At 43.1% G+C, this 26713-nt stretch overlaps 2 protein-coding genes across 2 annotated transcripts; one reads left to right on the top strand and one right to left on the bottom strand.

The window, feature by feature from the left end:
- The first annotated feature begins 7474 nt into the window (after positions 1-7474).
- On the top strand, positions 7475-7840 carry LOC137815570 (uncharacterized). Its single transcript, XM_068618686.1, has one exon. It carries the CDS (start codon positions 7475-7477, stop codon positions 7838-7840), a length of 366 nt encoding a protein of 121 aa, XP_068474787.1.
- An 8673-nt stretch (positions 7841-16513) lies between these two features.
- LOC137815569 (filament-like plant protein 1) lies at positions 16514-17827 on the bottom strand. The gene is made up of 2 exons (XM_068618683.1): positions 16869-17827; positions 16514-16517 (listed from the first exon to the last, which is right to left on the bottom strand). The coding sequence occupies exons 1-2, from the start codon at positions 17825-17827 to the stop codon at positions 16514-16516; spliced, it is 963 nt and encodes a 320-aa protein (XP_068474784.1).
- Between the last annotated feature and the right edge of the window lie 8886 nt (positions 17828-26713).

Here is a 26713-nt window from a genome sequence, read left to right as displayed (position 1 = left end):
TAATCACTAAATTCTAAGGAGGCTAGCTTAACTTTGTGGTCATCATGGACCTCATGGACATCAAAGATTTGCTCACATTTAGCCTCCCAATCTAGGTACACATTAGGATCACTATCTCCATTTAAACTAGGAATTTTCACCAAAGGAAGCTTAGCCTTGGAGTCTTGGTAATAGCCATCTTCACGGTGATGTCTATCTCCATGAGTATGAGGTCTATAGCCATGAAAGTGGGGATGAGGTCTCCTTCTTCTATGTTCCTCTTCACGACCATGATCATTGGAAGAACCTCTTGATGAAGGTCTATGAGAATGACACTCTCCATGGATAGAATGAGAGGACCTAGGTTGCTTCATTTCAACTCTTTGCAATTTTTCCTCCAACCGTCTAATAGCTTCATCTTGGAGAGTAATGGTTCATTTTGCTTCTTTTAATTCACCAAGAACATAAGCTTTACTAGGAGAATGCTGTTTGTAAGACTCACCACTGGAATATGAAGCCATTTATAAAAGAAAACAGCAAACAAAACAACAAACAATGTTAAGAAAACAAGGTTAGCAAAAAGAAATTGGAGCAAAAATGCAGAAGTGAAGTGTCACTTAAATCACTCCAAAGAAAGAATACTCCTCTTTACCAATCTGATCTTGAGGCCTTTAGTATCCTCAAATGAAAAATGTCAAAGAAAGAGCACACAATCTCAAAGCAAATCACCACAAAACCAATGAACAATGAAAGACAAACAAGAAAAGGTATAAACAAGAAAAGGCTATAACAAAAGGAATACAAGATATATGACAAACTCAAAGAGTAATGAAGAAAAGACAAGCAAGAAAATAAGGTACTCAATGAAAAAGAAGGCACACAAAAGAGACCTAAAGAAAAGCAGTAGAGTAGATGAAGAAAACAAAAATAGAACTACTGGAAAATACTTTTGTGCAAACTGTGCTTGATGTTCACCGATTTATCTGGAATGATATAAAGCGAACTGGATTATGAAATTGTAACCACAGAAATTTCAAGATCTTAGCTCAACAATGGCACTGGAATTACTTAAAAACAGTAAGCCAATTAATTGAGATAAATTTTTTAAAATCGCTGCCAGATTACCGTATTTTTTTCGGCAGAATTACACACTTTTTGTTTTTGATTTATCATTTTTTTTTTACTTTGAATTTTGAAGTACTTCTTTTTTCTAATCTTTTATAACACTTTAAAGAACACAAATCCAGAATTTCAGAAATTTCCAGTAAGTAAATCAATTGCAATAAGGCAAAACAGTTTAGCACATTTTTGAAAACAGAGGAATCCTAATAGGAATGAAAAACAGAATTAAGAACTAGCAAAGACATAATAGAAGTGATGTAAAAGAACTTGTATAGATCTAAAATACAAGTACGAACTCAATACTAAAAGGAAAATGCATCAAAGGAACAAGAAACAAACTCAGAAAATTGCATTACACAAAAGCAAGAAACAAAAATTACAATAAAAGGAACACAAGGAATTGATAACATTCTTGGAAAAACATGACTATGACAAAACTTAAAAGGATTCAAAAAGGAAAAGACACAAACACATGATAGGCACAATTAAGAAAACAGCAATAAAACTCAAAATTAAGCCTAAAAACAGAAAGATAAACAACAAGAAATATAGAGCTCTTGAATTAAAAGTGCAACACAACTCAAAATGAAACAAGAAAAAACCTAAACTCTAGATACCACATGATATGATTCCAATAGCAAGATATAGATGATTCTTTGACATTTTATGGAATCACCTTGAGTTGGAGAATGAATATGCACTTTTAATAGAAATGGATCAATGTTCTATATTTCAAGAACTCACCAAAACTTGCACCAAACACCAAACTCACATGGAAGACCCATTTCTTGCCAATTGAACCGATTAAAAGAGAGAAGGAAGCAAATGAACCGATTAAAATGCTTAGAAAATGAAAAGCACCGAACAAATCAGTAAGAAATAAAGAGGAAACACTTGAATCCAGCAAAAGAGAATAAGAACCGAACACTATATGAAATTAAGCTCAAAACACCGAATAGAAGGAACCTAAGCATGTTTTTGAATTCGTATGAACATGGAAATGAAATGAAAAGATGGAGAAGAGAGGAACTTATGAGAATGAAGAGCTTAGTTGATGGACACGCCACTTGAAGTATAAATGCTCCAAGATAAGTGTGCAATGCCGCCACTTGAGAGAACCAAGGCACTCAAGATGAGACAAGGAAGAGGAGAAGACAAGTTCTCACACACTCAATCACCAATTTGGGAGAGTTTTGCTATTAAAATTCTCAAATCTCAATTATGAAGGACCTAAGCCCTCCTTTTATAGGAGCAAGGGCTGGTCATTTACAAAGCTTATTTTATAAGCTACCCAAAAGACTCCTACACTCACGCCCCTACTAAGCTCACTCCCCAAGCTTCTAGAATTTCCTAAACTAAAGCCTAAAGATGCTTTTACAAAAGAGGTGTCTAATGTTTCCCTCTAAGCACCAAAAGATATTATAAAAAGAGAAAACAACCTTCCACTATTTCCTAATTCCTTGAACTTGCTCCTTGTAAGCCTATGAGGTGGGCTAATGACTTCTTGAGCGTCTACAACTTGGGTCTCTACCTCTTCTTGTCCTTGAGTATTGGCTTCTCTTTCGTCTTGATCTTGATCTCCATCACCTCTTTAGTAATTTGCAAAGGGAAAGTTGAAATATGAATGCTTCTCAAAACTCTTTTATCTTTGTTTTTGTGGATTCAAAAATTCCATATCCTTTTTGCATGCATATTTCTTGTTGTCATTTCACTTTTCACTTTTCCGAAAAAGATGTTGGGTTTGGATTCAAATCTTATGAACACAAGCATTCTATGTTTGGAATTAAATCAACCACTACTCAAACAACTTCTAATTATTTTTTTTAACTCTTCATAATTAAAATCAAAATAAGTAGAAAGGAATTAAGACTCCTAGAACACTAAGAACATAAGACTCAGGCAAAATATGTAAGGAAAAAAATTGACACAAAATAAAATTCAAAAGCGTAATTTAAAGTGCTTAATGAATAAAATTGCGGAATTGTAGATGACAAGAATTTAAGGCGGAATTGAAATTGCTTGAAGGTAAAAGCAGGAATTTAAATGTGCTAGAATTTAAAGGGCCAAAATCAACTCAAAGCAAATAAGCACAAAATAACCATGCTCGGAATACCACATGATGTCAATTGAAAAGAGGATTAGGAGCAACTGTGATTTCCTGTAATCGGGTGTAATCTGTTCTATACTCTTTTGTAATTTCTTTAGTTTGAATTCTTATAAACTGTGTAACTGTAAGGTCAGAGGATTGTTCTGACTGTATGTGTAAAGTCAAAGATGGTGTGTGTTCTTGAGTGGTCAAGATCACCTCTTTGAGGTTGTGGTGTGTTGTAATCTGTTGTTGATTACCGAGTGAATACCAGTGGTTTTCTGGGGACTGGATGCAACTCTGGTAAGGAGTGAACCAATATAATTGTTTGTGTGATCTTATCTCTCTCTCTCACTCATTTAAAATTTGGTTGAATTGTGATTTTATCTCTGCTGCCATAAACAATCGGTTAAAACGTATTTTCAACCGGTTGTTTTTCTGATAACAAGTTTAACAGTTTTGTTTTCTTGGCTAATCTCATTCTTTGATCTGTAAAGCAATATCAATCTTCACAATTAACCAGTATTTGCGAAAAACTTCCCTTAAACAATTCACCCCCCCCCTCTTGTTAAGGCCATTAATTCTCACAACTTCTAGAGGGCAAAAGGAAAACACAAGTATATGGTGATTATGATGAATGGGGAAAAAATTAAAGAACAAAGAAAGTAAAGGATGAATAAAGATGACCAAAAGATAAAGACATAATCAAGAACATAGAAAGGAATGGTAAATGGCGTAATGAAAGGATGGAAAAGACATAATGTGAATGAAGCTTATGGAGAAATGCAAAGGATGATCATTCCACTTGGAGGGTGGGAATCTCCATCAAAAGTGAAGGAAAAGTCGCCACTTGAGGTGCTCACACACTCAAGATAAGACCGAAAATCATTTAGGAGACTAAGCTCACTAATCACTCAAACAGAGTTTCTTTACTATCTTCCAAAATCAAGTCAAAATACATGAGGGAAGGCACCGTATGTACAGGAATGAGTGCCTTGGTAGGCAAGATGGGAGAAGGGTAGAAATGGAAAACGAGAGGGGCAGCCTAGAGGTTGACCTAGGTCAAAGTCGCCCCTTAGTCCTAGCTTCTAGAAGCTATGGCTACCTCATAACCTTAATGGATTTGGCACAAGCCCATTTTGATAAATACACCCCCTATTATGTTATAAGGACCCTACTCTACTGAAATTAAAAACAAAGAGACTAGTTGGTGCTCAACTCCCATGGCTTGGGCTCTGCTTCTGGTGATCCTCTGAGGAATGATGGGGTCTGAAGCACTGGCTAGTGGTGGGTCCTGACCTAGCCCTAGATCTTGTGTCATACTTCGGGTCATCCTTCTAGAGGGTTGGGCTTGGTCAGGGGATGCTCTATCTCTCAAGTTTTCATCAGGAGGGCTCAAGAGCAGTTTAGAAGAGAAAGTGCTCGGTCCAAAGAGATGCTGGAACAAATGGTGCAAGATCATGATCAGTTTCGGGCAAGGAATGAGGAGCTTCAACAACAAATTAGTCAACAAATGATAAATCAACAAGGAGTAGAAGAGGAAGATCCTGACTTTCAACCATTTGTAGACTAATTTGCCTTAGGGAACCAAATCCAACAGGATATGTTTTCCTGAAGATGGGAACTTTCACGGGAAGGCAAGATCAGAGTGCTCATTTAAAGATGTTTAGAACATGGATGTTGATCTGTGGAGGGACGGATGCGATTAAATATAAGATGTTTGCTGGCACTTTGGTGGGAGCGGCTCTAGATTGGTTCAGTAGTTTACCAAAGGCATCGATCACGTCGTTGGAGGTTTTCACGAAGTTGTTCATCTCTCATTTTTCGGAGAGTAGAGCAAAACCTTTGGAAATTGTTGATTTGTTTTAGGTAAAGAAAGAAAAGAAAGAGTCAATTAAAGAGTTCTTTTGTCATTTCAGTGAAATAATGGTGTAGATTCCACAACCGAAAGAAAAATGTTTATGGAAGCTTTCATTAGAGGGTTACAATCGAGGTCGTTTGGCGACTCATTGATTGAGAGCCCGACATATGGATGCCATTAAAATAAGAGTCGTGGCGCACATTAAGGCGGAAGAATTTAAAATTAAAAAGACACAGGAATAAAGTAAGGAGGAAGGCGACACAAGGGCAGAACCAAGACATGTTGAGAACATTAGTGGCTTTATGGTGGTTTTCATGCAAATGAGGGGTGGAAAGGAGAATGGGCGGAAGGTCAACAATGTCTGTGGGCGGAAGGTCGACAAGGTCGAAAAAATTATGATTGGTCTCCCCCAAAATTGAAGATATCACAGCAAGATATTATGAAGGATGTCAATACGACTAAATTGCTATAGTTTTCGGACAAGACAAATAGGATCATGAAACCACACCGAACGGTGTGGTGTCATTTTCATAAGGCATATGAGCATCATATCGAGCGATGTGTAACTTTGGCCAAGCAGATCAATGAACTCATTAAGCAAGGATTGTTGCAAGTCTTCAAGGTAAGAGAAGAAGACCGGGGAAATGGGAGCCAGGGATCGAACAAGAGATTCAGTCCCCAAGAAGTTATTTGCAGCATGGAAGGGAGGGACATGAACAAGCCATTTTGGGAGAACTACATACTATAGCAGGGGGTTTTTAGAAGGAGGTGTTTCCAGTGCTAATCGTAAGAGATATGCATGAGTGGTGATGTGTCTTCACGACAGCCAATGTAGTGGAATGCCATCACTAAATTTCACAGAGGAGGATTGTAAAGACGTTTTTCCTCATGATAACGATCCACTTATTATCACTGTAATAATGAAAAGTTGAATGGTGCAAAGGGTGCTGGTGGATCAGGGTAGTTCAGCTGATGTGTTGTTTCTCTTGAGGAGTTGGAGCAATTTGATGGTGTGTTGGTAGGATTTTCAGGAGATCTAGTACAGGTTATGGGATATTTAAATACTCAAACGATGTTCGGTGAGGGCGATATGGCGAAAACTATTGATGTCAGGTACATGGTTGTAAACGTTTTCTAATCATATAACATTTTATTAGGTCATCCAGCAATAAACAAGTTGGGAGCACTAGTATCATCGGTGCATATGAAGATGAAATACGCTTGTGACAATGGGCTGGTAAGAGTAGTTAGAGTAAACCATAGGGAGGCGAGGAAGTGCTACTAGGCGAGTTTGAAGAGTAGGAGGCAATGTAAGAACGTGGAAGAAAGAGGAAGGACAGGTGAAGACTTAGAGTTGGATCCAAGGGTATGTTGTTAATAAGGACAACCCCAACCAGCAGAGGAAGCAAAGACGGTAGAAATAAGGGAAGGTTGTATTATAAAGATAGGTTGTAAGCGGAAGTCCGGGGTGCAAATGAGGATACTCAAATGTTTAAGAGAAAATGTGGAGGCATTTGCTTGGTCGGTCGGTGACATGCCAGGTATAAATCCCGATGTTATATGTCATAGACTGACCACTAATAGCAAAATGAAACCAGTGGTCTAGCGAAGAAGGAAGTTGGGGCGGAAAAAAGGGAGGTAGTGATTCAAGAAGTAGAGAAGTTGAAAAGTGTGGGGCAGAATGCTAGGGCAGATCTATTGTCTAAATTAGCAAGCACAAAGAAGTCGAGGAATCACCAATCTGTGATTCAGGAAAATTTGGAATTTCCAAGTGTCTTAGTGGATGAAGTAATGGAGGTGCAGATGGATGAGGAATGGACTAGTATGTATATACGTTGGTTTCAAAATGGCGAGGAACCGGTTGACCCTCAGGAGGCGATGGTTTTGAGAAAGAATGTAGCAAGGTACGTCTTAATTGATAATAAATTGTTTAGGAAAGGGTTTTCTATACCTTTGTTGAAATGTGTGGAAAGCTTGCAAATAAAGCATATAATGAAGGATGTTCATGAAGAAATTTGTGAAAGTCGCATTGGAGGGCGATCTCTCTGAGTCAAGATTGTCAAAGTGGGGTTTTATTGGCTGACCACGAGGTTGGATTATTTATTATATGTAAAGAGCTGCGATATGTGTGAAAGACATGCCAATCAAATTAATACACGACAAAGTGCTTATATTCAATGATGACATTGTGGCCCTTTTTTAGGTGGGGAATAAACATTCTTAGTCTTTCCCGATTTCAATCAGACAATTCAAGTTTATTGTAGAGACAGTGGAATATTTTACGAACTGGGTGGAATTAGAGCCTGTAACTACAATAACAGTTGAAAAGATTTTGAAGTTTCTTTCGAAATCTATAATATGCAGGTTTGGAGTTCCAAGGAAGATAATGTCAGACAACGCGACGTAGTTCGCAAGAAAAAGGATTCATGATATGTGCCAAGAGTTGGGGATTCGCCAAATTTTCATCTGTAGAGCATCCACAGACAAATGGGCAGGTGGAGGCAGTAAATAAGATAATTTTGCAAGGCTTAAAGAAAAAGGTGGGAAAAGCAAAAGCACAGTGGGTAGAAGTATTACCAAAGATAGTTAGGTCATATCACATGACGGTCCAATCAACAACCAAAGAAATGCCTTTCAGTTTGGTTTATGGAACGGATGTGGTGTTACCTATTGAGATCAAAATACAATTTAAAAAAGTGGGATATTTCGAGGAACAAGAATCAGCAGAGGGTAGATTGTTTGAGTTGGACACCATAGAGGAATTGAGGGATACGTCAAGGATGGAGGATTGATCCCAAGGACATGGAATGTGGCTAATCTGCATTTTTATTTCATGTAAACAAATAGAGACAAAGCAGAGATGCAAGCATAAACATTGCTTGAATGGATATACTAGTCCATCAAATAGTATCATGGATAAAATGAAAGCAGTTATAAAAATCCTAGTTAAACAACAATGAACATAGTTCAATGTTCATAAGAGCAACACAAAATCAAAACTAAAAATAAATTGTTCAGAAAACAGTCAAAGGAATTATAAACCAAAGATCAAGAATCTCGATGATAGAGCTCAGCCAATTGCTTCTAAACAACCTACATCTGGTTGTCTAGATGTTGAAATCTTACCTCTATCAGCTCATAGTGTTCCCTTTGACTTGTAGAGATTGAGTCCAATTTGTATATAATTAATCGTTCAAAAGTATAAAGTCGCTCATCTTTGTCAACAGGTGGAACATATGTGACCATATCATTTATTTCTGACCCGTGAACATCTTCACCACCAGTACTTGATCATGGAATGTCAGTCGCACCCTAAGTAGTGTTATCAACATCGACAGTAGGCTCTTCATCCTTGTTGATCTAGATATCATTTACCTTGTGAAAACCCATTTCGAGTTGGGTAACACAATCTACTTCACTAGCAAAATTTATGGTTTCTTTTAACTCAACCTTCAGCTTAACATCAAAGTATTTCAATAATTTGGAGACAAGAACTACATCCAAGAATCGGTAGTCCACAAGTCTCTTGCACTTGAGCTTATAATCTTTCATTACAAAGACCAAATTTATCTCGATTTTTGTCATAATGTAGTACATTAGGATGAGGTCTTATGCATTCAACATTACATGATTACTCTCCCTAGGAGTCAATTGCCAACCCATCATATACACGAGGAACCTCTCTATGACCTTGTACCGTCCTGGTAGTCGGAAGTGATGACGTGGCATCGAGCTATTATGTAGACGTGTTGAGCAAGGCCCATAGCTGGCAGAAGGGAAGGAAATCGGGGGGCTCGTGTGGTCGCCAGTTTTTAAGTTGGCGTGCTCCAGTCTCTAGCATACCTAAACCGGCGGTCACCGGGTTTGAGATGAAGTCGCCAGATGCGAACCCACGACCACGTGGTGGTTAGAGATCGCCGAAACAAGGACATCGCCGTAGATGAAGTCAGATAGTCATTTCCTAGCTAGCCAGAGGATGAGGTCGGGAGACAGCTTACCTGAACATACACGGTGAAGCAAGTAAAGCAGATCATGAAGGCGGCCGGCGAGACCACAGGGAAGGTGTGTACGAAGGCACCCGAACTCGCCACTCAGAAGAGATCACGCTCCAAGGCAGCTATGCACTGAGTTGTGTCATGCATAAGTAACTTAGCCAAAAGCTTGAAGAGTAAGAAGTGGCGCCCAAGTCAAGGATGCTCCAGATGGTGACACGTGTACAGCTGGATGCGAGCCACGTGTCCAGATGTGTAACTGTCAGGAGAGAGAAAGTGCACAGGTATATAAGAGATTCTAAAGAACTTCTGAGGTACGCACGTTTAGATTACTTCTTTACGCTTGCGAGTCTTGAGTACGCTGAGAGAATTTTGCACGGTTCCTTAGAGTTCTTGAGTTTTCTCTTAGTATTTGGTGGTTCAGTCGCTGACTTGGGCGTCGGAGCGTGATCGGCCGCAGCGGCGCCATTCTGTCTTTTGCAGGTTCTTGAGGTGAATCGCGGTGAAGGATGGAGGCTAACACGGCGCAGAAGTCGATCCAATTTGACAAGGCAAGGTTCTTGCGTCCCGGTCAACAGGCAGGATCATCAGGCGCCCACCGTGGGACCGTGTAAAACCTGTTCCCATCCACAGCGTGAGTTCTTGGAGGTTTCTGCAGTTTCTGTGTGGTTGTGCGCTGGTGCAACCATTTTCCGCCGTTCATCTAAGCTTTGTTCGGTAGTTTCGTGTTTTCCACCGTTCGTTTGAGTTTTTGTTCGGTGAGGTGAGGTTTTTCGCTGCTTACGCAAGTTTTAATCGGTGAGATCTAAGTTTCGCCGCTCGTTCGGATTTTCGTGGAAGAAGCGGTGGTTTGTGGTGGAGTCGTGAGTTTCTGTGAAGGTTTGCTGTTGAGGTTGTGTTCTTGAAGTTCTCTGGAGTTTTGCGAAGCTCTGACCGATTGATCGCTGAATCGATCGTCGCTGAAGAAGGTGTTGTTCGTCGCTCTTTGTGATCTGTCAAGTTTTCATGAGAAAGATGAGAAGCAACCGTTCAAGTCCGGTTGCGCCAGTTGCTGCTGAAGGCGCCATGACTATGGCACAGATGGTGGAAATCATGCGTGCGTTGCAGGCGAATGTGGAAGCCTCGCGCATAGAGCAGGCAAAGATGCATGAGGACCTGGTCGCCTCTCAGGCCAGGAATGAAAAGCTGAGCAGAGTGACTGAGGAATTGCGCCAAGCCCTTCAGGAGCAGTGAGGGCGCCCAGTCGCTGAAGAGGTCGCGCCGTCAACGCCGCCTCGCGTTTTCCCCATGCCTTTCACCCAGGCGATTACAGACACGCCTATCCCTGCGAGTGTGGTACCCGTGAAGGCTGTGTTTACCGGCGTGGAGGATCCTGAGGCACATCTCACCACGTTCCACACGCAGATGATGCTGTCAGGAGGATCGGATGCTGTGTATTGCAAGATGTTTGTGAGCACACTCCAGGGGACGGCGCTGGAATGGTTTGTGAGCCTGCCTACAGGCCACATAACCAATTTCCAGCAGTTTTCAAAGACCTTCGTCGAGCAGTACATAGTGAACAAGGCGCCGCCTAGGGTGTCTTATGATCTGTTCGACATAAGGCAGTACCAGGGAGAGTCCCTCAGGGACTACTTGAATCGTTTTGGGGCGCAGATAGTCCGCTCGCCGGCCAAGGACGAAGAGATGTTGGTCTACGCATTTAAGAAGGGCGTGCTGCCGGGACCCTTCTGCGAGGCGTTGATCAGGGCTCACCTCGCCACGTTTGCTGAGGTTAGGCGACTTGCGGTGGCCCACATCGCCGATGAAAGTGAGGTCGCCGAGAAGAGGGGAAGCGTGGCCCCCGCTAGGCCACGTGCCCAGACCAGGATCCAGCCACAGAGGGTTCTGGAGACAGCGGCGGCCAAAAGGGAGCAGAGGACTCGCCATCCTTATGATCCAAGGAAGAACAAGGGCAGGGGCCCAGGGCGCCCTCAACCGGCACGTCGGGAGTACAATCGCCCGCCGAAGCATAAGTTTGTCATGGGGTTGGCAGACCTGATCGCCATTCCCAATATATCAGCCAGGCTGAAGGCGCCCGAGAAGGTTGGTGACAAGGTGTTGGGACCAAAGCCAGACGCCTGGTGCGAATTTCACCAGGGCTTTGGCCACACCGTGGACTCATGTTTGGCTTTAGGATACCAGCTCGACGACCTGGTCAAGAGCGGGTTCCTAAATGATTACTTGCTGGACAGAAGGACGGGGGGCGCGTCGAGCTCCCAACCAGCAGGTGGAGAGGCTCAGCAGCACGAGATGCCTACCCACGGAGAGATCCACACCATTGCAGGAGGTTTCTCGGGTGGTGGATGCACCGCGTCACAGAGGAAGAAGTATGCGAGGTCTGTGATGACGGTGGACATGTTCGAGGACCACTCACCAGACGTGTACATCACGTTCACAAGGGAAGATCTCAGAGACGTTGTGCCTCATGACAACGATCCGATAGTCATCTCGCTTGTTACGGCGGGAAGGAAGGTCCACAGAGTTCTGGTGGACCAAGGAAGCTCGGCAGATGTAATGTTCTGGCCGACTTTCACACAGTTGCAGTTGCCCCTTGACCAGTTGAGGCCCTATGGGGGGTGTTTGTATAGTTTCGTTGGCGATCAGGTGGAGGTCAGGGGGTATATAGAGTTAAGAACTACCTTCACGGACGGGGCGGGCTCAAGAACGGAGAAAATCAAGTACCTCGTCGTGAACGCTCCCTCGGCCTATAACATTCTGTTGGGAAGGCCAACGCTCAACAGAATAGGAGTTGTGCCTTCGACCAGGCACATGAACGTGAAGTTGCCATCGATGGAAGGGGTGGTGATCACCATCAAATCTGACCAGAAAGAAGCGAAGAAGTGCTTTGATAATAGCCTGAAAAACAAGAGGTCAGTGAGATACATCACGACGACGCCGCCTCCCGGTGTGAGGCCCAAGCCAACAGAGTGGCGGGTTGTTGGTGCGGCGATGGAGGTGGCCGCCGGAGGAGACGTCGCCATGATGCTGAGGCTGAGGGAGAGAATGCCGAGCGGGAAGAAGAGGCGAGGAACCGCCCAGAGGAAGCGAGGGAGCTGGGAATCGCCAGGGCGGTGATCGCTAGGGAAGCTAGACCCAAACCCGTCGAGGAATGGCTCGAAAGGGAGATCGGGGGAAAGGTCTTCAAGTTGGGAAGATCCTTGGAGGCTGAGCTCCAAGACCAGATTGCCAAGGTGATAGAGCGGCATCTGGATGCTTTCGCATGGTCTGCTTCAGACATGCCGGGAATTGACCCCGACTTCCTGTGCCATCATCTAGCAATGGACAACTAGGTCAAACCAGTGCGACAGAGAAGAAGGAAATTCAACGAGGAGAGAAGGCAGGCGATCAGGGATGAAACCCAGAAGCTCCTCGCTGCAGGCCATATCAGGGAGGTCCAGTACCCTGAGTGGCTAGCCAATGTCGTGCTGGTGAAGAAGAGCAATGGAAAATGGCGCATGTGCGCCGATTTCACTGATCTGAACAAGGCTTTCCCAAAGGATTCGTATCCTTTGCCAAGCATAGACGCCCTGGTTGACAGTGCTGCAGGGTGTTTGTTGCTGAGTTTCCTGGATGCCTTCTCGGGGTACAACCAGATAAAGATGCATCCCATGGATGAAGAGAAGACTGCCTTCATGACCGAGAGATCGTGCTACTGCTACAAGGTGATGCCTTTTGGGCTGAAGAACGCGGGGGCCACGTACCAGAGGTTGATGGATCGAGTACTTGCACCAATGCTGGGAAGGAATGTGCAAGCGTACGTAGATGACATGGTCGTGACCTCGCCGGAGAAGAGCAAGCACGTTGCGGACCTGGAGGAGTTGTTCACCACGATCGCCAAGTTCAGGTTAAAGCTGAATCCAGAGAAGTGCATCTTCGGCGTGGAGGCGGGGAAGTTCTTGGGATTTCTCTTGACTGAAAGAGGAATAGAAGCCAATCCTGATAAGTGTGCTGCCATTTTGGCGATGAGGAGCCCGGCTACCGTGAAGGAAGTGCAGCAACTTACAGGTCGGATGGCCGCCCTGTCTCGTTTCGTGTCAGCCAGCGGAGAGAAAGGCCATCCGTATTTTCAGTGTTTAAGGCGAAACAACAAGTTTGCCTGGACGAAGGAGTGTGAAGAGGCCTTCGTCAAGCTTAAAAAATACCTGGCGAGCCCGCCGGTTTTGTGCAAACCGCTGGTGGGGACCCCTCTCAGGTTGTATTTTGCTGTGACTGAGAGGGCAGTGAGTGCGGTGCTCGCCCAAGACCAAGATCAGGCCCAAAAGCCTATTTATTTCATCAGCAAGGTGCTGCAGGGCCCGGAAGTGAGATATCAGGCCTTGGAGAAAGCTGCACTGGCAGTGGTTTTTTCGGCGAGAAGGTTACGCCACTATTTCCACAGTTTTACAATACTGGTGATGACCGACTTGCCCATCCAGAAGGTTCTGAAGAAGCTCGATGTAGCTGGGAGGATGGTGAAGTGGGCGGTGGAGCTGTCGGAGTTCGATATCAAGTATGAGCCCCGAGGTCCGATCAAGGGGCAGATTTTCGCAGACTTCGTGGTCGAGCTCTCGTCAGAAGCAACACGAGTTGAGGGGGATGATTTTCGTTGGGTGCTTTCGGTGGACGGATCGTCGAACCAGCAGGGTAGCGGTGCTGGAGTCATCTTGGAAGGGCCCAACGGCGTGCTGATTGAGCAGTCCCTGAGGTTTGCCTTCAAAGCCAGCAACAATCAAGCAGAATATGAGGCGCTGATCGCCGGAATCTTGCTGGCCAAGGAGATGGGAGCTAGGGTGTTAATGGCTAAGAGTGACTCGTTGTTGGTCACGGGACAAGTAACAGGCGAGTTCCAGGCCAAGGATCCACAAATGGCGGCTTACCTGGAGTATGTGCGGGAGTTGAAGAGTTCCTTTGTCTCCTTCGAAGTGGTCCATGTGCCCAGAGAGCAGAATGCCCGAGCTGACTTGCTAGCTAAGCTCGCCAGTTCAGGCAAGGGGGGTAGGCAGAGGACGGTGATCCAAGAAACTCTGAAGACGCCTTGGGCATTTGTGGCAGATCACCTGTTTCTTCAGATAAGCAAGTCGACGGAGAAAGCGGCGAGGAGTCACAGGTCTTTAACTCAGGAGACCTTGAGATCGCCGAGAATAAGAGTGTGTCGGGAGGAGAAGGTCAACGTGGCGCAGGTCTGCACTACCCATGAGCCAGACACCTGGGTAACACAGTACAAGCGATGCCTGGCGGATGGTCTTCTCCCGCTGGATCCGACGAAGGCCAGGAAGATAAAGAAGAACTCCAGCAAGTTCACGATGATTGATGGTGAGTTGTATAGGTTTGGGTTCACACACCCACTCCTAGAATGTGTGCACGGAGAGAAATGTACAAGAATCATGGCCGAGCTCCATGAAGGGATTTGCGGAAGCCACGTCGGGGGTCGGGCTCTGGCCGCAAGAACCCTCCGTGCAGGTTACTATTGGCCAACAATGAGGGAGGACTGCAAGAAGTACGCACAATGTTGCAAGCAATGCCAACAGCACGCCGATTGGCACAAAGCGCCTCCCGAGGAATTGAAGTCGATTTACAGCCCTTGGCCGTTTCATACGTGGGGGATCGACATTCTGGGACCTTTCCCATTGGCGATTAGGCAAATGAAGTACTTGGTGGTGGCAATTGAATATTTTACCAAGTGGATTGAAGCGGAACCAGTGGCACAGATCACCGCACACAAGATCGAGAGCTTTGTGTGGAAGAACATCGTGTGCCGATTCGGTGTGCCCAAGCGTCTGGTGTCAGATAACAGGACTCAGTTTGCAAGTCACCTGTTGAAGAAGCTGTGTGAAGGGGTGGGAATTCAACAAGTATTTGCATCCGTCGAGCACCCTCAGACGAATGGCCAAGTGGAGTCAGCCAATCGAGTATTGCTGAGAGGTTTGAAGAGAAGGCTAGAGAAAGCCAAAGGAAGTTGGGCTGAGGAGGTACCCCGTATAATTTGGGCGTACCACACCACCGAGCAGTCAGGAACCCATGAGACCCCGTTTAGCCTGGTCTATGGATGCGACGCAATGATTCCAGTGGAAATCCAAGAGAGCTCACCGAGATTCCAGAACTTTGTAGCAGAAGACTCGAATGAGGAAAGAAGGCTGAATCTGGATTTGCTGGATGAGGTCAGGGAGGAGGCGAGAGTGAAGGCTGAGGCAGTGAAAAGAAGGATTGAACGAAGGTATAACTCGAAGGTGATGCCAAGGCAGTTTAAAGAAGGCGACCTGGTGATGAGGAAGGCCCACCAGTACGAGATGGAGAACAAGTTGTCGCCTAAGTGGACGGGACCGTTCAGGATAACCGAGGCACTCGGGAACGGCGCCTACCGCTTAGAAACGTTAGAAGGAGGGGCGATTCCTCGCACTTGGAACGCCACGCACCTCAAGTTATATTACAGTTAAAAGCCTTGTAAGTAAAAACAAACACGAAGAGTTTGCAAGCTTTCTGTTAAAACGATTTGAAGGGGGCACTCTTTTTTCCCTAAAGAGGGTTTTTAATGAGGCCACCCAATAAAGAAGAGTTTTCGAAGTTTAAAGTGTTTTAGATTGCATGCTTGTCGTTATTGCGGAAGTTTTGAAGAAGAAACCTTGTCACTCGAACGTGATTTAAGGCGAGTTTTGAAGTTATGTTGCATGCTTTCTAAAAGTTTCTAAGTCCCCATCGTTTTTCGGCGATTGGCGGCATCAGTTAAAGTTAAAAGTCCTCATCGTCTTTCGGCGATCGGAGGCACCGACATTGTTTAAAAGACCTCAACGCCCTCGCGCGTCCTGAGGCGAGAAAGAGATAAAGACCTCCTCGCCATCGAGCGAGTGCAGGCGAGAAAGAGTAAAAAGTCCTCAGTGCTTCCAGGGGAGAGAAGATGTAACCTCTGGAGCAATGTAGAGGCACCAGTAAAAAGTCCTCAGTGTTTCCTGGGGAGAGAAGATGTAGCCCCTGGGGCAATGTAGAGGCACGAGTTAAAGACCTTCTCGCCGATGAGCGAGTTCAGGCGAGTTAAAGACCTTCTCGCCGATGAGCGAGTTCAGGCGAGTTAAAGACCTTCTCGCCGATGAGCGAGCTCAGGCGAGTTAAAGACCTTCTCGTCTCGAACGAGTTCAGGTACGGTGTGGAGGGTGGAAGAAGTTTAAAGGATAGCTAAGGTAGGTTCGAAGAGAACACTTAGCTATCCGACTTACTGTTCTGAAAGTCAGGGAAGGTAAAGAAGGATCCGAAAGGCGCCTCTACCCCCAGATGAGGGAACAATGGCCAACTTATGAAGGCAAGAGGAAGCTGGAATCGCCAACACTCTTTGGCGATCAGAAGAAATTCAAGCGATGACAAGAGTTAAGGCCCGTTTGATAGGGCAGATCAGGTGAGCTACGTCTTAAACTATTAGTTGGGATGAAACTCGTTGTTTGGAAAGTGGCTTCGCGCTGAGGTTCATTACCTTAAAGTTCACAAGTTGTTAGAATGCTATCATTCGAAAGTTGATGGTTCGAAGCAGTTAGTAAACAGTTGCGCTCGCAGAGTTGCTAAGTCAATTTCGTTTAAGCGTTTTGTACAAGAAGAAATAAAGCTAACAGGGAGATTATATAAAGAAGCAGAAAACTTCATAACACAGTGGTATCAGTTCAAAATACATGTACCAAAAAGGGAAAAATTATTACAAGTAAAGTTGTGCAGGAAAAGAACAGAGGAATAAGTGATGGAGGGAAGCAACTAATCTTCAGAAGGAACGATCTTCCCATCCACCACTTCGTTGCTTAGCGACACCATGGAGAGGTCCAGATCAGGGTACTGGCAGGCAAATTGCTCCAGGGCAGCGTCAAACCCAGCAGCGAGGATCTGGGCGGAGCTCAGCTCGAGCTCTTCAGTTTGCTTTTTCAGCCCCTCGGTCTGTTGTTCTAACTCATCAGCTCGTTTCTTTAGATTTTCAGTTGTCTCACGAGCTTGAAGGAGGTCTTCAGCAACCTTCTTGTTTTCCGCCTGCGCCTGGGCCAACTCTGCTGCGATCTTCTCATTCTCCTTTCTGGCTTCGGCGAGCTCAGCCACGGCGTCATCCCTCTCTTTTTCAACTCTTCCCAAGAGGACCTCCCGATCTACCGACCTCTTCTCAAGGCTCTCTACCTTAGTTTCATCTGCTTTGATCGATGCCTCCAGGTCAGCCACCTTGAGACGGTAGGGAACCAATTTGCTCTCTAGCTCAATTTTCTCTTGAGCTAGGAGGTGCACCTTCTGGCGTAGATCGGTGGCCTCCTTGCGCGCCACCCTCAGCTCGGTGCTCATGGCGTCCTCCACCCGAGAATGCTCGATTTCAGTCATCATAAGGTTGCAGGACAACTTCTCCGCCTCGATCCTGATTAGGCGATTCTCCTCTTGGAGCACGGAGATGTCATCCTGAAGCTTTTGGCTGGAGCTCTCCACAGCTTTTGATATGATGGAGGGGAGGTCCTCTGCCATCATTCTGAGTTTGGCTGTGAAGGGTCCCCAGATCCCTTTAACCGCAAGGGGAAGGCTTGCGACCGCTGGTGGTGGAGGTGCTGAGGGAGCCTGGTGCTGGCTCTCACCACCGCCCTCTTGGATTGGCAAAGGTTGGGCTTCTTGGCGTGGTGGTGATGTAGGGGATTCAGTGATAATTATCGGCGAGTTGTGACCACCCTCATCCCCGCCTGGTGCAGCTTCCGTGATTGAGGCTGTTGAAGGAGGACCCTCTCCAGCAGATACAAATGGCGTGGAAGCGCTCGGAGGGTTCTCCATGAAGTTGGGCTCAGTGGCCTCAACCGCCGGAAATGCAGCCGCCAAAGGTACTGCTTGGACTGGCGGTGTTGGAGCTGGGGGAGGAGGCGGTGTTGGAGTTGGAGCTGGCGGAGAAGGCGGTGTTGGTGTTGGAAGAGGAGGTGGAGCAGGTGGTGAAGAAGGTGCCACCCTTCTCCTTTTGGTGATGAGGCCATCCTCAGTTGCCTCATCGTCCTCTTCTTCATCCTCATGGACCACCTGAGGAGCTTTCCTCTTTGGCTTCCTTAGGATGAGTTTCTTGCGTTATTGGGCGGGCAAGGCTTCTGAAGGAGCTGAGCCTTGAGGGGGCGATCTGCCCTGAGCAGCGGCGATCTCCACCACTGAGTTGGGCACAGTTTGGGAGCCCGACGCCAACCCATGGGCTCGGGCGAGCGCCCTCAATTCAGCTAGCTTGCCTTTACCCAGCATGAGATCTACATAATGCAAAAGTATACAGGTAAGCTCAAAGACAAAGGTAAACACATGAGTAAGTATGCAAATGAGACAAACAAGTGGTGCAGGAAATAAAGACCAAGTCTAGTGCGCAACAGACAAGACGCCCAGTAACAGATAATAGAGGTGCAGCACAAGGCAACAACTTAGATGTTGAGGTAAGCACTAACCTATGCGAGCCTCGAGTTGGCCCTCGAAGAACTCGAAGGAGATGATCGCAGAGGTGAGGAAAGTGATGTTAGCGGCTGCCACGCTCTTCCAGAAGAGGCACAGGTCCTTGTCCAAATCGCCCATGTTGTCGGGGCTTCTTGGCTTTCTAAAGCTTCCCTTGGAGTCTTTATTTCCCTTGTTTACCCAGTACAAGGGAAAACCGTCGAGCAGCGAAGCGTCCTGGTCATTTTGGCGCACTTGGACGAATTTACCTTTCCAATCCTTGTAAGATTGCTGGAAGATAGAGAGGATCGACCTCCCAGCAATTCCGTTCAGGCTCACCCAAAGGCGATCTCCAGGGTTCTTGGCCTCGAACAGGAAAAGGAACACATCTACCGAGGCCGGTAGTCCCAAATACGCACACACAATTTGAAACGCCCGCACGAATGCCCAGCTGTTGGGATGGAGCTGGGCGGCGGCGATGTCGAGCTCGGTTAGTAGTTCCCGCTTGAAACAGGTAAGGGGGAACCTAAGTTTCACCTTCTTGAAGAGGGTGGTATACACAAAGCAGAACAACTCGTCGTTGTTCCCTTTGTCATCTGCGCAGACTGGCACGTCGGGGGGGCAAGGCAGCACCGTCAGTTTGTCATCGTGCTCCTTGTGGAACGAAAGGTTGGGCTCGTCCCCTTTCTTCAATCGAAGCACCGCCAGAGCGGAGTTTACTAAAGAAGTCTCCTTCAGTAAAGTTGAAGTGGCCCATGCGTATAACTTCTTGTAGTCTGGGGAAGGGATGGAGGCACCTCCGGCGATGGGTGGAGTTGCCTGAGCAAGGTTGGGGTGAGAAGTTGCAGGCCTCTCAGCCTGGGAGGAGGAAGCACCAGGTGCTCGCGGTGGGTTAGGCACTTGAGATGAAGGGTTTCATGACGAAGGAGGAGGATTCACGGTGGTCTTTGTTCGAGCCATCGCGGGAACTGCAAAGGAAAAAGGAAAAGAAAGGTGAGCGAAGGTTACAGGGGTCGACTCGATTGTGAAAGAAGGATGAAAAACGAACGAACGAAAGTTCGTTATGATGGAAGACGAAGCCCAAAGTTACGAGAAGGGAGAAGCAGAAGAAACAACCCACAACATATGCATCAGGCAGTTAATGGATGATGCGAATCGGTTAAAATGCAGCAAATATCAACAGAAGAAGTAAAGGGAGTACCTTTCGATGATCAGACGAACGCTGAAGGAAGTTGGGGATTAAGAGAGTTGAAGAGCGTCGTGGGTTTGCAGAGGAAACTCAGAGCGTTTGAGAAGGCAAAGAGATGATGGAACAGTAGAAATGAAATGGGTTTAAGGGTTTTTCAAACAATTTTTTGGAAGCGTAAACGACAGCTAAAGATGACCGTTGATGAGGCAACGTGTCGAGCGATTGGAAAAGTATTTGGTGGAGCGTCAGGAAAGCAGAAAGTACGAACGTTTGGAACGTTTGAAAGTAGATCGGTAGTGACGTGACTTCTTTAGTCTTTTCGCTGGACAAGTCTTCGCTTAAGACTGGGGGGCTTATGTACCGTCCTGGTAGTCGGAAGTGATGACGTGGCATCGAGCTATTATGTAGACGTGTTGAGCAGGGCCCATAGCTGGCAGAAGGGAAGGAAGTCGGAGGGCTCGTGTGGTCGCCAGTTATTAAGTTGGTGTGCCCCGGTCTCTAGCATACCTAAACCGGCGGTCACCGGGTTTGAGATGAAGTCGCCAGATGCGAACCCACGACCATGTGGTGGTTAGAGATTGCTGAAACAAGGACATCGCCGAAGATGAAGTCAGATAGTCATTTCCTAGCTAGCTAGAGGATGAGGTCGGGAGACAGCTTACCTGAACATACACGGTGAAGCAAGTAAAGCAGATCATGAAGGCGGCCGGCGAGACCATAGGGAAGGTGTGTACGAAGGCACCCGAACTCGCCACTCAGAAGAGATCACGCTCCAAGGCAGCTATGCACTGAGTTGTGTCATGCATAAGTAACTTAGCCAAAAGCTTGAAGAGTAAGAAGTGGCGCCCAAGTCAAGGATGCTCCAGATGGTGACACGTGTATAGCTGGATGCGAGCCACGTGTCCAGATGTGTAACTGTCAGGAGAGAGAAAGTGCACAGGTATATAAGAGATTCTAACGAACTTCTGAGGTACGCACGTTTAGATTACTTCTTTACGCTTGCGAGTCTTGAGTACGTTGAGAGAGAATTTTGCACGGTTCCTTAGAGTTCTTGAGTTTTCTCTTAGTATTTGGTGGTTCAGTCGCTGACTTGGGCGTCGGAGCGTGATCGGCCGCAGCGGCGCCGTTCTGTCTTTTGCAGGTTCTTGAGGTGAATCGCGGTGAAGGACGGAGGCTAACACGGCGCAGAAGTCGATCCAAGTTTGACGAGGCAAGGTTCTTGCGTCCCGGTCAACAGGCAGGATCAGACCTTAAGATTTCCCACATAGAATTGGTTGATGAAGACATTATGAGTCTTCAAGTTGTTGAAACGATTCATTCCTAAATGATCCCTTTAGCAAAAAAAATCATATATGTTTTGGTGGTAACAAAGAGCTAATAAAACCTTGAGAAAATCTTAGAAGCAACAGGATGTATATATTATATAGTAGACAAAGTCTACAGAGGACTCAATGGATCAAACGTCATACTCAAATGTTAGACGAAGTTTAAACACAAAGGTAAATACATCAGATGATGTTGATAAAATGTGCTACACTGCATGCACGAAAGCATCAGCCTTAAAAAAAAGACGATGATCGAATGAACTTAGCAGACGAAGATCATGCGATGGACAAACATGTGTCAGGGAAGTTTCCATACTTAATCCTTTCACTTTTACATGTGACATTCAAATGTTTTAATTTTTTTTTTATTATGTTAAGTCATACAAATCATATTTATCAAAATGTAGTGTTTTAATTAAAATCTTAGAATGTTTGCAAACAAGTTTCAACGAATATATCTTGTGACTACTATTTCCAATATATTTAAAACATTATGAGATTAATTGACATATCTATGCAAAAGATATTTTGTAGAAACACAGTTATACTTAATTGAGATTAAAATTTGTGTTTGAAAAGGTTTTGTGGAATATATTCAAGAGAAAGAGATTTAATTTGTAAAATTAACTCGAATATATTGATTATATGTTTTGAATTAATGTCTAAGAATTGAATATATTTCGTTTGATATTCTAAGATATTAATGAATTATTTTGCAGTGATATATTTGGTTTGAGATATTGGAAATATTAAATTACTGGTAATCATAAAGGTTTCCTAATATGATTTTAGGAACCATTAAGACGTCAATGAGAAAAATATAATTATTGCAAAGCACAATTCATGGAAGTCATTGATGACATTTTAGCTGTTGGACAAACAAGAACAAAAGAATCTCAAAAGAGAAAACATTGATAAGAGAGCAAGTGAGAACAACCATTAAAGATGCAAGTAGAACTTTCTTATTTCATCGTCTCATGTGACAAAGAGTTAGTACAACATTCTAAGAGCTTATTTAAGAAGATGTGCGAAGAATGTGGCCAAGAGAAGAGTGTAATTTACTCTATGAAGAATGAGATTCAAGGAACATTAGATACATCAAATCAACATTCCCAAAAGAGAAAGATTTTGTGAAAATGTATGGCGCGATAAACAAAGCAAATATTTCTATATTCAAGGTCAAAGACAATTTCATGGAAAGCACCTGGGACAAAGATATGATCGAAGATTCGAGTCACAAAGGGATAATGTTCATATCCAAAGATCATAAAGGAAACAATTCAAATTGTTTTAAATGATCAAAGACGCAAAGAATATAATCAAACCAAAAGTTTCCATATTTAGCGTCCAACATAGTGAAAATGATGAACAATGCATAATGATATATGATACCCAGAGATTACGAAATTAATGAATCAACATTCACATTGGGAATGGAAGAAGAAGCTTTTCAAATAAAATTGATGTCCAAGATGCAGCTTAATCAATCAAGAGGATTGATTTCCTAATCCAGCGTCCAACGACTATGTTAACAAAGATGAACTCAAAGCTTCATCAGTCACAATTTGAAACTCTAAATAAAGACTTTGAAGATGAAGAACACAACATCAAAGCATACAAAGATCATTATATACAAATTAGTTTTCATTGTTTTAGTATTCTGAGAGAATATTTCATATCTGCTATTTAAAGCACTCATAGTTTGGGGAGTGAGCTTAGTATTGTAAATCCTTCATTGTGTGAAGATTACCCGGTGAGATTTCACTACTTAATCTCTTGTCGAGAGTGTTTTTCTTACTTATTGAGAGGTATTAGTCTCAGGGAGGGATTAAGACTTGTTGTTTGGAGAGGTGTTCAATACTTGTGCACTGATAACTATTTATGGCAAGTGCACCGCGTTGTCAGAAGTAATAATTTGTCCCTCAGAATGGATATCGATCCCACAAGGAACAGTGAATTATCAAGTACAATAATCGCTAAATATAAAACAGAACAATTAAAAGTGTGTTGAGAATGGTTGTTTTGCCGATGATCAATAAGAAAACATGCAAATAATTGGTTGCTTCAAGTTGGAAAAATGGGGATTAGGTTTTATCTGTCTCACTCTTATGTATTTTGATTAGCATGTTAACATTATGTTCTTTTATTGAAATTGATGCTCGTATAAAAGTCATTTATATCGATTCCTCGCATATAAAATTCTTAAGGTTCCCTCAATATCGATCCCTCACATAATTATAAGAACAACTTAGAATCAAGCTCAGACGTTAATAGCAATTAACATTTCAAGTCTATTCCTGGCACTCAAATATGTTAAGTATTGTTGTTTAGGTCAGAACCCTAAAAATACTTCCCAATCAGATTTAAGATCCTCAAACATGTTACAATTATTTAAAAAGAAGAAAAAACAATACATATAATCAATCAAGAACAAAATATTATATCATAATTAAATATCATCTTAATACATAAGGGTTTGAACAGATTACTCTCAATCTCAAAGGGTAGAATTAGCCATGCATACTTCTTGCACCTTTCATTCTCCCAATTGGTTACAATTCACTCAATGGTGTTTTCCTTTCAATCTGGCACACTAGGTTTGTGCCTCTAGCCCCCTATTTAACCTAATTTGCTAGGGTTAGCTGACTTCCTGTGTCGCGCTCATGGACTTAATGATAAAAACATAAAAATAGCCCAATTAATCTGACGGATTTTCGCTGCTGAGTTGGACTTTTTTTCTCTCTTTTGTGCATTCTGAGCCTTCCAGCTTTCTCCTTTTAGCATATATCATTCTTCTTTAGTCCAAATCTCTATTTTTCCCTAGAAACCTGCAGTTAACACCAAATTTGGAAATAAAATGCTTTTATTCAATTAAAGATCATAAAAAATGTAAAAAAATGTATAAATTCATAAGTTAGGGATTATTTAATATGAAATATCATTGAAATTAGGCACTTATCATGTACCTGGAGATGTGGAGAATACTTGTGGGGGACTGAACGTAGCCCAAGTTGTGAGTGAACTAGTACAAATTTTGTGCGTACTTTTCTCTCTCTATTGTCTATATTTTAAATATTGCTTTGGATTGATATTTTTGCAGGTACGAAAAAGAGTTTGGTCTCTATTCAACCTCCCTCATTCTAGAGGCAACTATACCTTCACAAGAAAGTGCAGTAATGTTTGATCTTATTGAACTCACTTATTTCATAAGTGTTACCTTTGTAAGAATTAATGGCTTAAACAAGAGGGGGGTGAATTGTTTATCAAAGATTTTCGCAAAGATTGATTAGGAATGAAGCTTTAACACAATTCACAGATAAAGCAATCAAGGAAAGCAATCAAACAATGATTAAGAAACTGTTTGCAGAATTTCAATCAGCTGAAAATACTTTTAACCGGTTCTTTATAGCAGCAGCAAAAGCATAATTAAAACAAACTGTTATAAAGAGAAAGAGAGAGAGAGAGAGACATTTACACAGTCAATTTTATATTGGTTCACTCAACCTTGAGCTACGTCTAGTTCCTAGAACAACCACTGGGTTCCACTAGTAATCACTCACAGATTACAACAACACAGCCACAAGAAGTGCTCTTGAAACCAAAAGAACCACTCACCCTCTTTGCAAACACACACCTCTAGTCATAACACCCTCTGACTTTGCAATATTTCACACACACTTACAAGTTTATGAAAGTACAATTACAAGAATCATGAAAGGAATAGAACACTTGAGATTACAGAAACCAAGAAGCTCCTATGATCAGACCTTGTATTAGTGCACAGCTAAACAACAATCTTGCAAAACTTTTGAAAAACTTCTTTCAAATCAATCTCAATCTCACTTTGTTTGATATAAAACTTGTGTATTTTGTTTTGAAAGAAAGACTATATTTATATCACACTAAACTAGCCGCTCTAGGCAGCATTTATTGCCAAAACAGTTTTGATTCACATCCAAAACAGATTAATAGGTTTTCAAAAAGTCGTTATGAAATGTTACAATCAACCGGTTGAAAAGTCGTTTTAACCAGTTGAATTTGTTAGTCAGTTACATAACCAAGTCAAAAAAAGTTTTAAATCCTTTAAACAAGCCAAGTGACAAACAACCGATAATTTCGATAAATCAGCCGGTTGTTTTTCTCTTTGCTTAGAAAAACATTTTTCTTTAACAAAACAGATTGAGCAAGTTTTGTGCAAGAGACTAGGAAAAATCTTACAAAGATTCTAAACACCCTAGACTAAACCCAAAACAAAGAGCAGCACAGCTTCAAGCTTCATCATGGATTTGAAACATCAAATCTTCCATGTTCAACAACCTTTACCTACTTGGATGCCTCCATACTTGAGACCCGTTTAACACATCTAGTGTGATAAGCATATCCACACCTTTTACCCTTATTTGCATATTTTCTTCATAAAAAAACAAGCTTAGTATAGAAAACTAAAATAAGGTCAAGATATATGGTGCCTGTTAACTCCAAGAATTTGTAGTTTTTTATGCTTGAGTAGACTCTTGGCGTCAAGTAGCTTTTGATTCTTCATCCATAAGAATTGCAAAACTTTTGGAATATTAATTTTTTTATGCTCATCTCGTGTAGTAATCTTGTCATACATTCTTTGTTTCCATAAAACAATGTTTCTAGGTGCCTTAAATGTGATTTTAAGTTGAACCTTTTGATCTCTTCATTTAAGGAGCTGACATAATCTAATGGAGGACCATCCTAGGAATGATGGAGGATCATCCTCGCCACCTAAAACATCAAGCTCACAAGAGAAGAAGTGTTGAATAGAATATTCTTTTCAAGAAGAGTCTTTTTCGGATGCCTTGTAAATTTTGTATAGAGTAATTAGGACTTTCTTTTTCAGTCTTTAACATTCTATACAATACTTTTGGACCTTGTATTTGGTCCAATTATTATATTAGAATAGAAGAGCTTGAAGGGAAGTCCAAAGGCATCCACATAGGTGCCACATGGACACATACATGGAGCCTTGTCCTTCCCTTTCCCCAAAGTAATCAGTCTTCTTCCACATGGAGGAAGGGGCGCCTCTCGCTTGTCCTCTTCCTTGATGCCTTCTCCTCTTCTTTAGTGCCCCTTGTGATATCCTAAACGGAGAGCTTGAATGTGTATGGATTTCCACATGGCAACTTATGAATGGAGAGTATTTTAGGTGCCACATGTCATTCCATGAATGGAGTTCCTTTAGTCACTTTTGGATCTATAAGTAAAGAGATTTTCTATTGTAAAATAAGACTTGAATTATGTAATGAATTTCTACCTAACTGTTTTTCAAAATTTCTCTCAAGTCTCACATTTCTTTTGCTTTCACTCTCTAAGTGTAGAAGCCATAGAAAAAGCTAGAAGATTAGCCTACCCTCCTTCCTAACACCATTCTCCAAACCCAAACCCATTCATATTCTTATACATTTTCAATGAAATCTTTCGTTGTCATGTCTTCTCCATCAATGTCTGAAGAACTTAAAGAAGAAGAGGGAGAACTCCATCGTAATCTCTACACTTGTAATTTTAGAAACAATGAAACAATAACTTTGAAGTGTATGCACAAATTAGTCATGGTCACGAAATATAAAATGAGTGAACATTTATTAGAAACAAATGAAATTAATCAGTTTGGTAAACAATTCAATTGATTATGTGGGGAAACTGATATTCAATCAATATTATTAATCAAACTTAAGTGTTGTTGAATGCAAACAATTAAAGAATTGCAATAAAAACATATTC

Source organism: Phaseolus vulgaris, chromosome 1 (assembly GCF_000499845.2).
Source record: "Phaseolus vulgaris cultivar G19833 chromosome 1, P. vulgaris v2.0, whole genome shotgun sequence".
Taxonomy (NCBI): Eukaryota; Viridiplantae; Streptophyta; class Magnoliopsida; order Fabales; family Fabaceae; genus Phaseolus; species Phaseolus vulgaris.
Note: the sequence above shows the minus strand (reverse complement) of the source record. Positions and strands in the feature narration are given on the sequence as shown.

Bases quoted from the DNA above. Each gene is read 5' to 3' on its own strand.
- LOC137815570 (XM_068618686.1), top strand. From the start codon at position 7,475: ATGATATGTGCCAAGAGTTGGGGATTCGCCAAATTTTCATCTGTAGAG.
- LOC137815569 (XM_068618683.1), bottom strand. From the start codon at position 17,827: ATGGAGAACCCTCCGAGCGCTTCCACGCCATTTGTATCTGCTGGAGAG.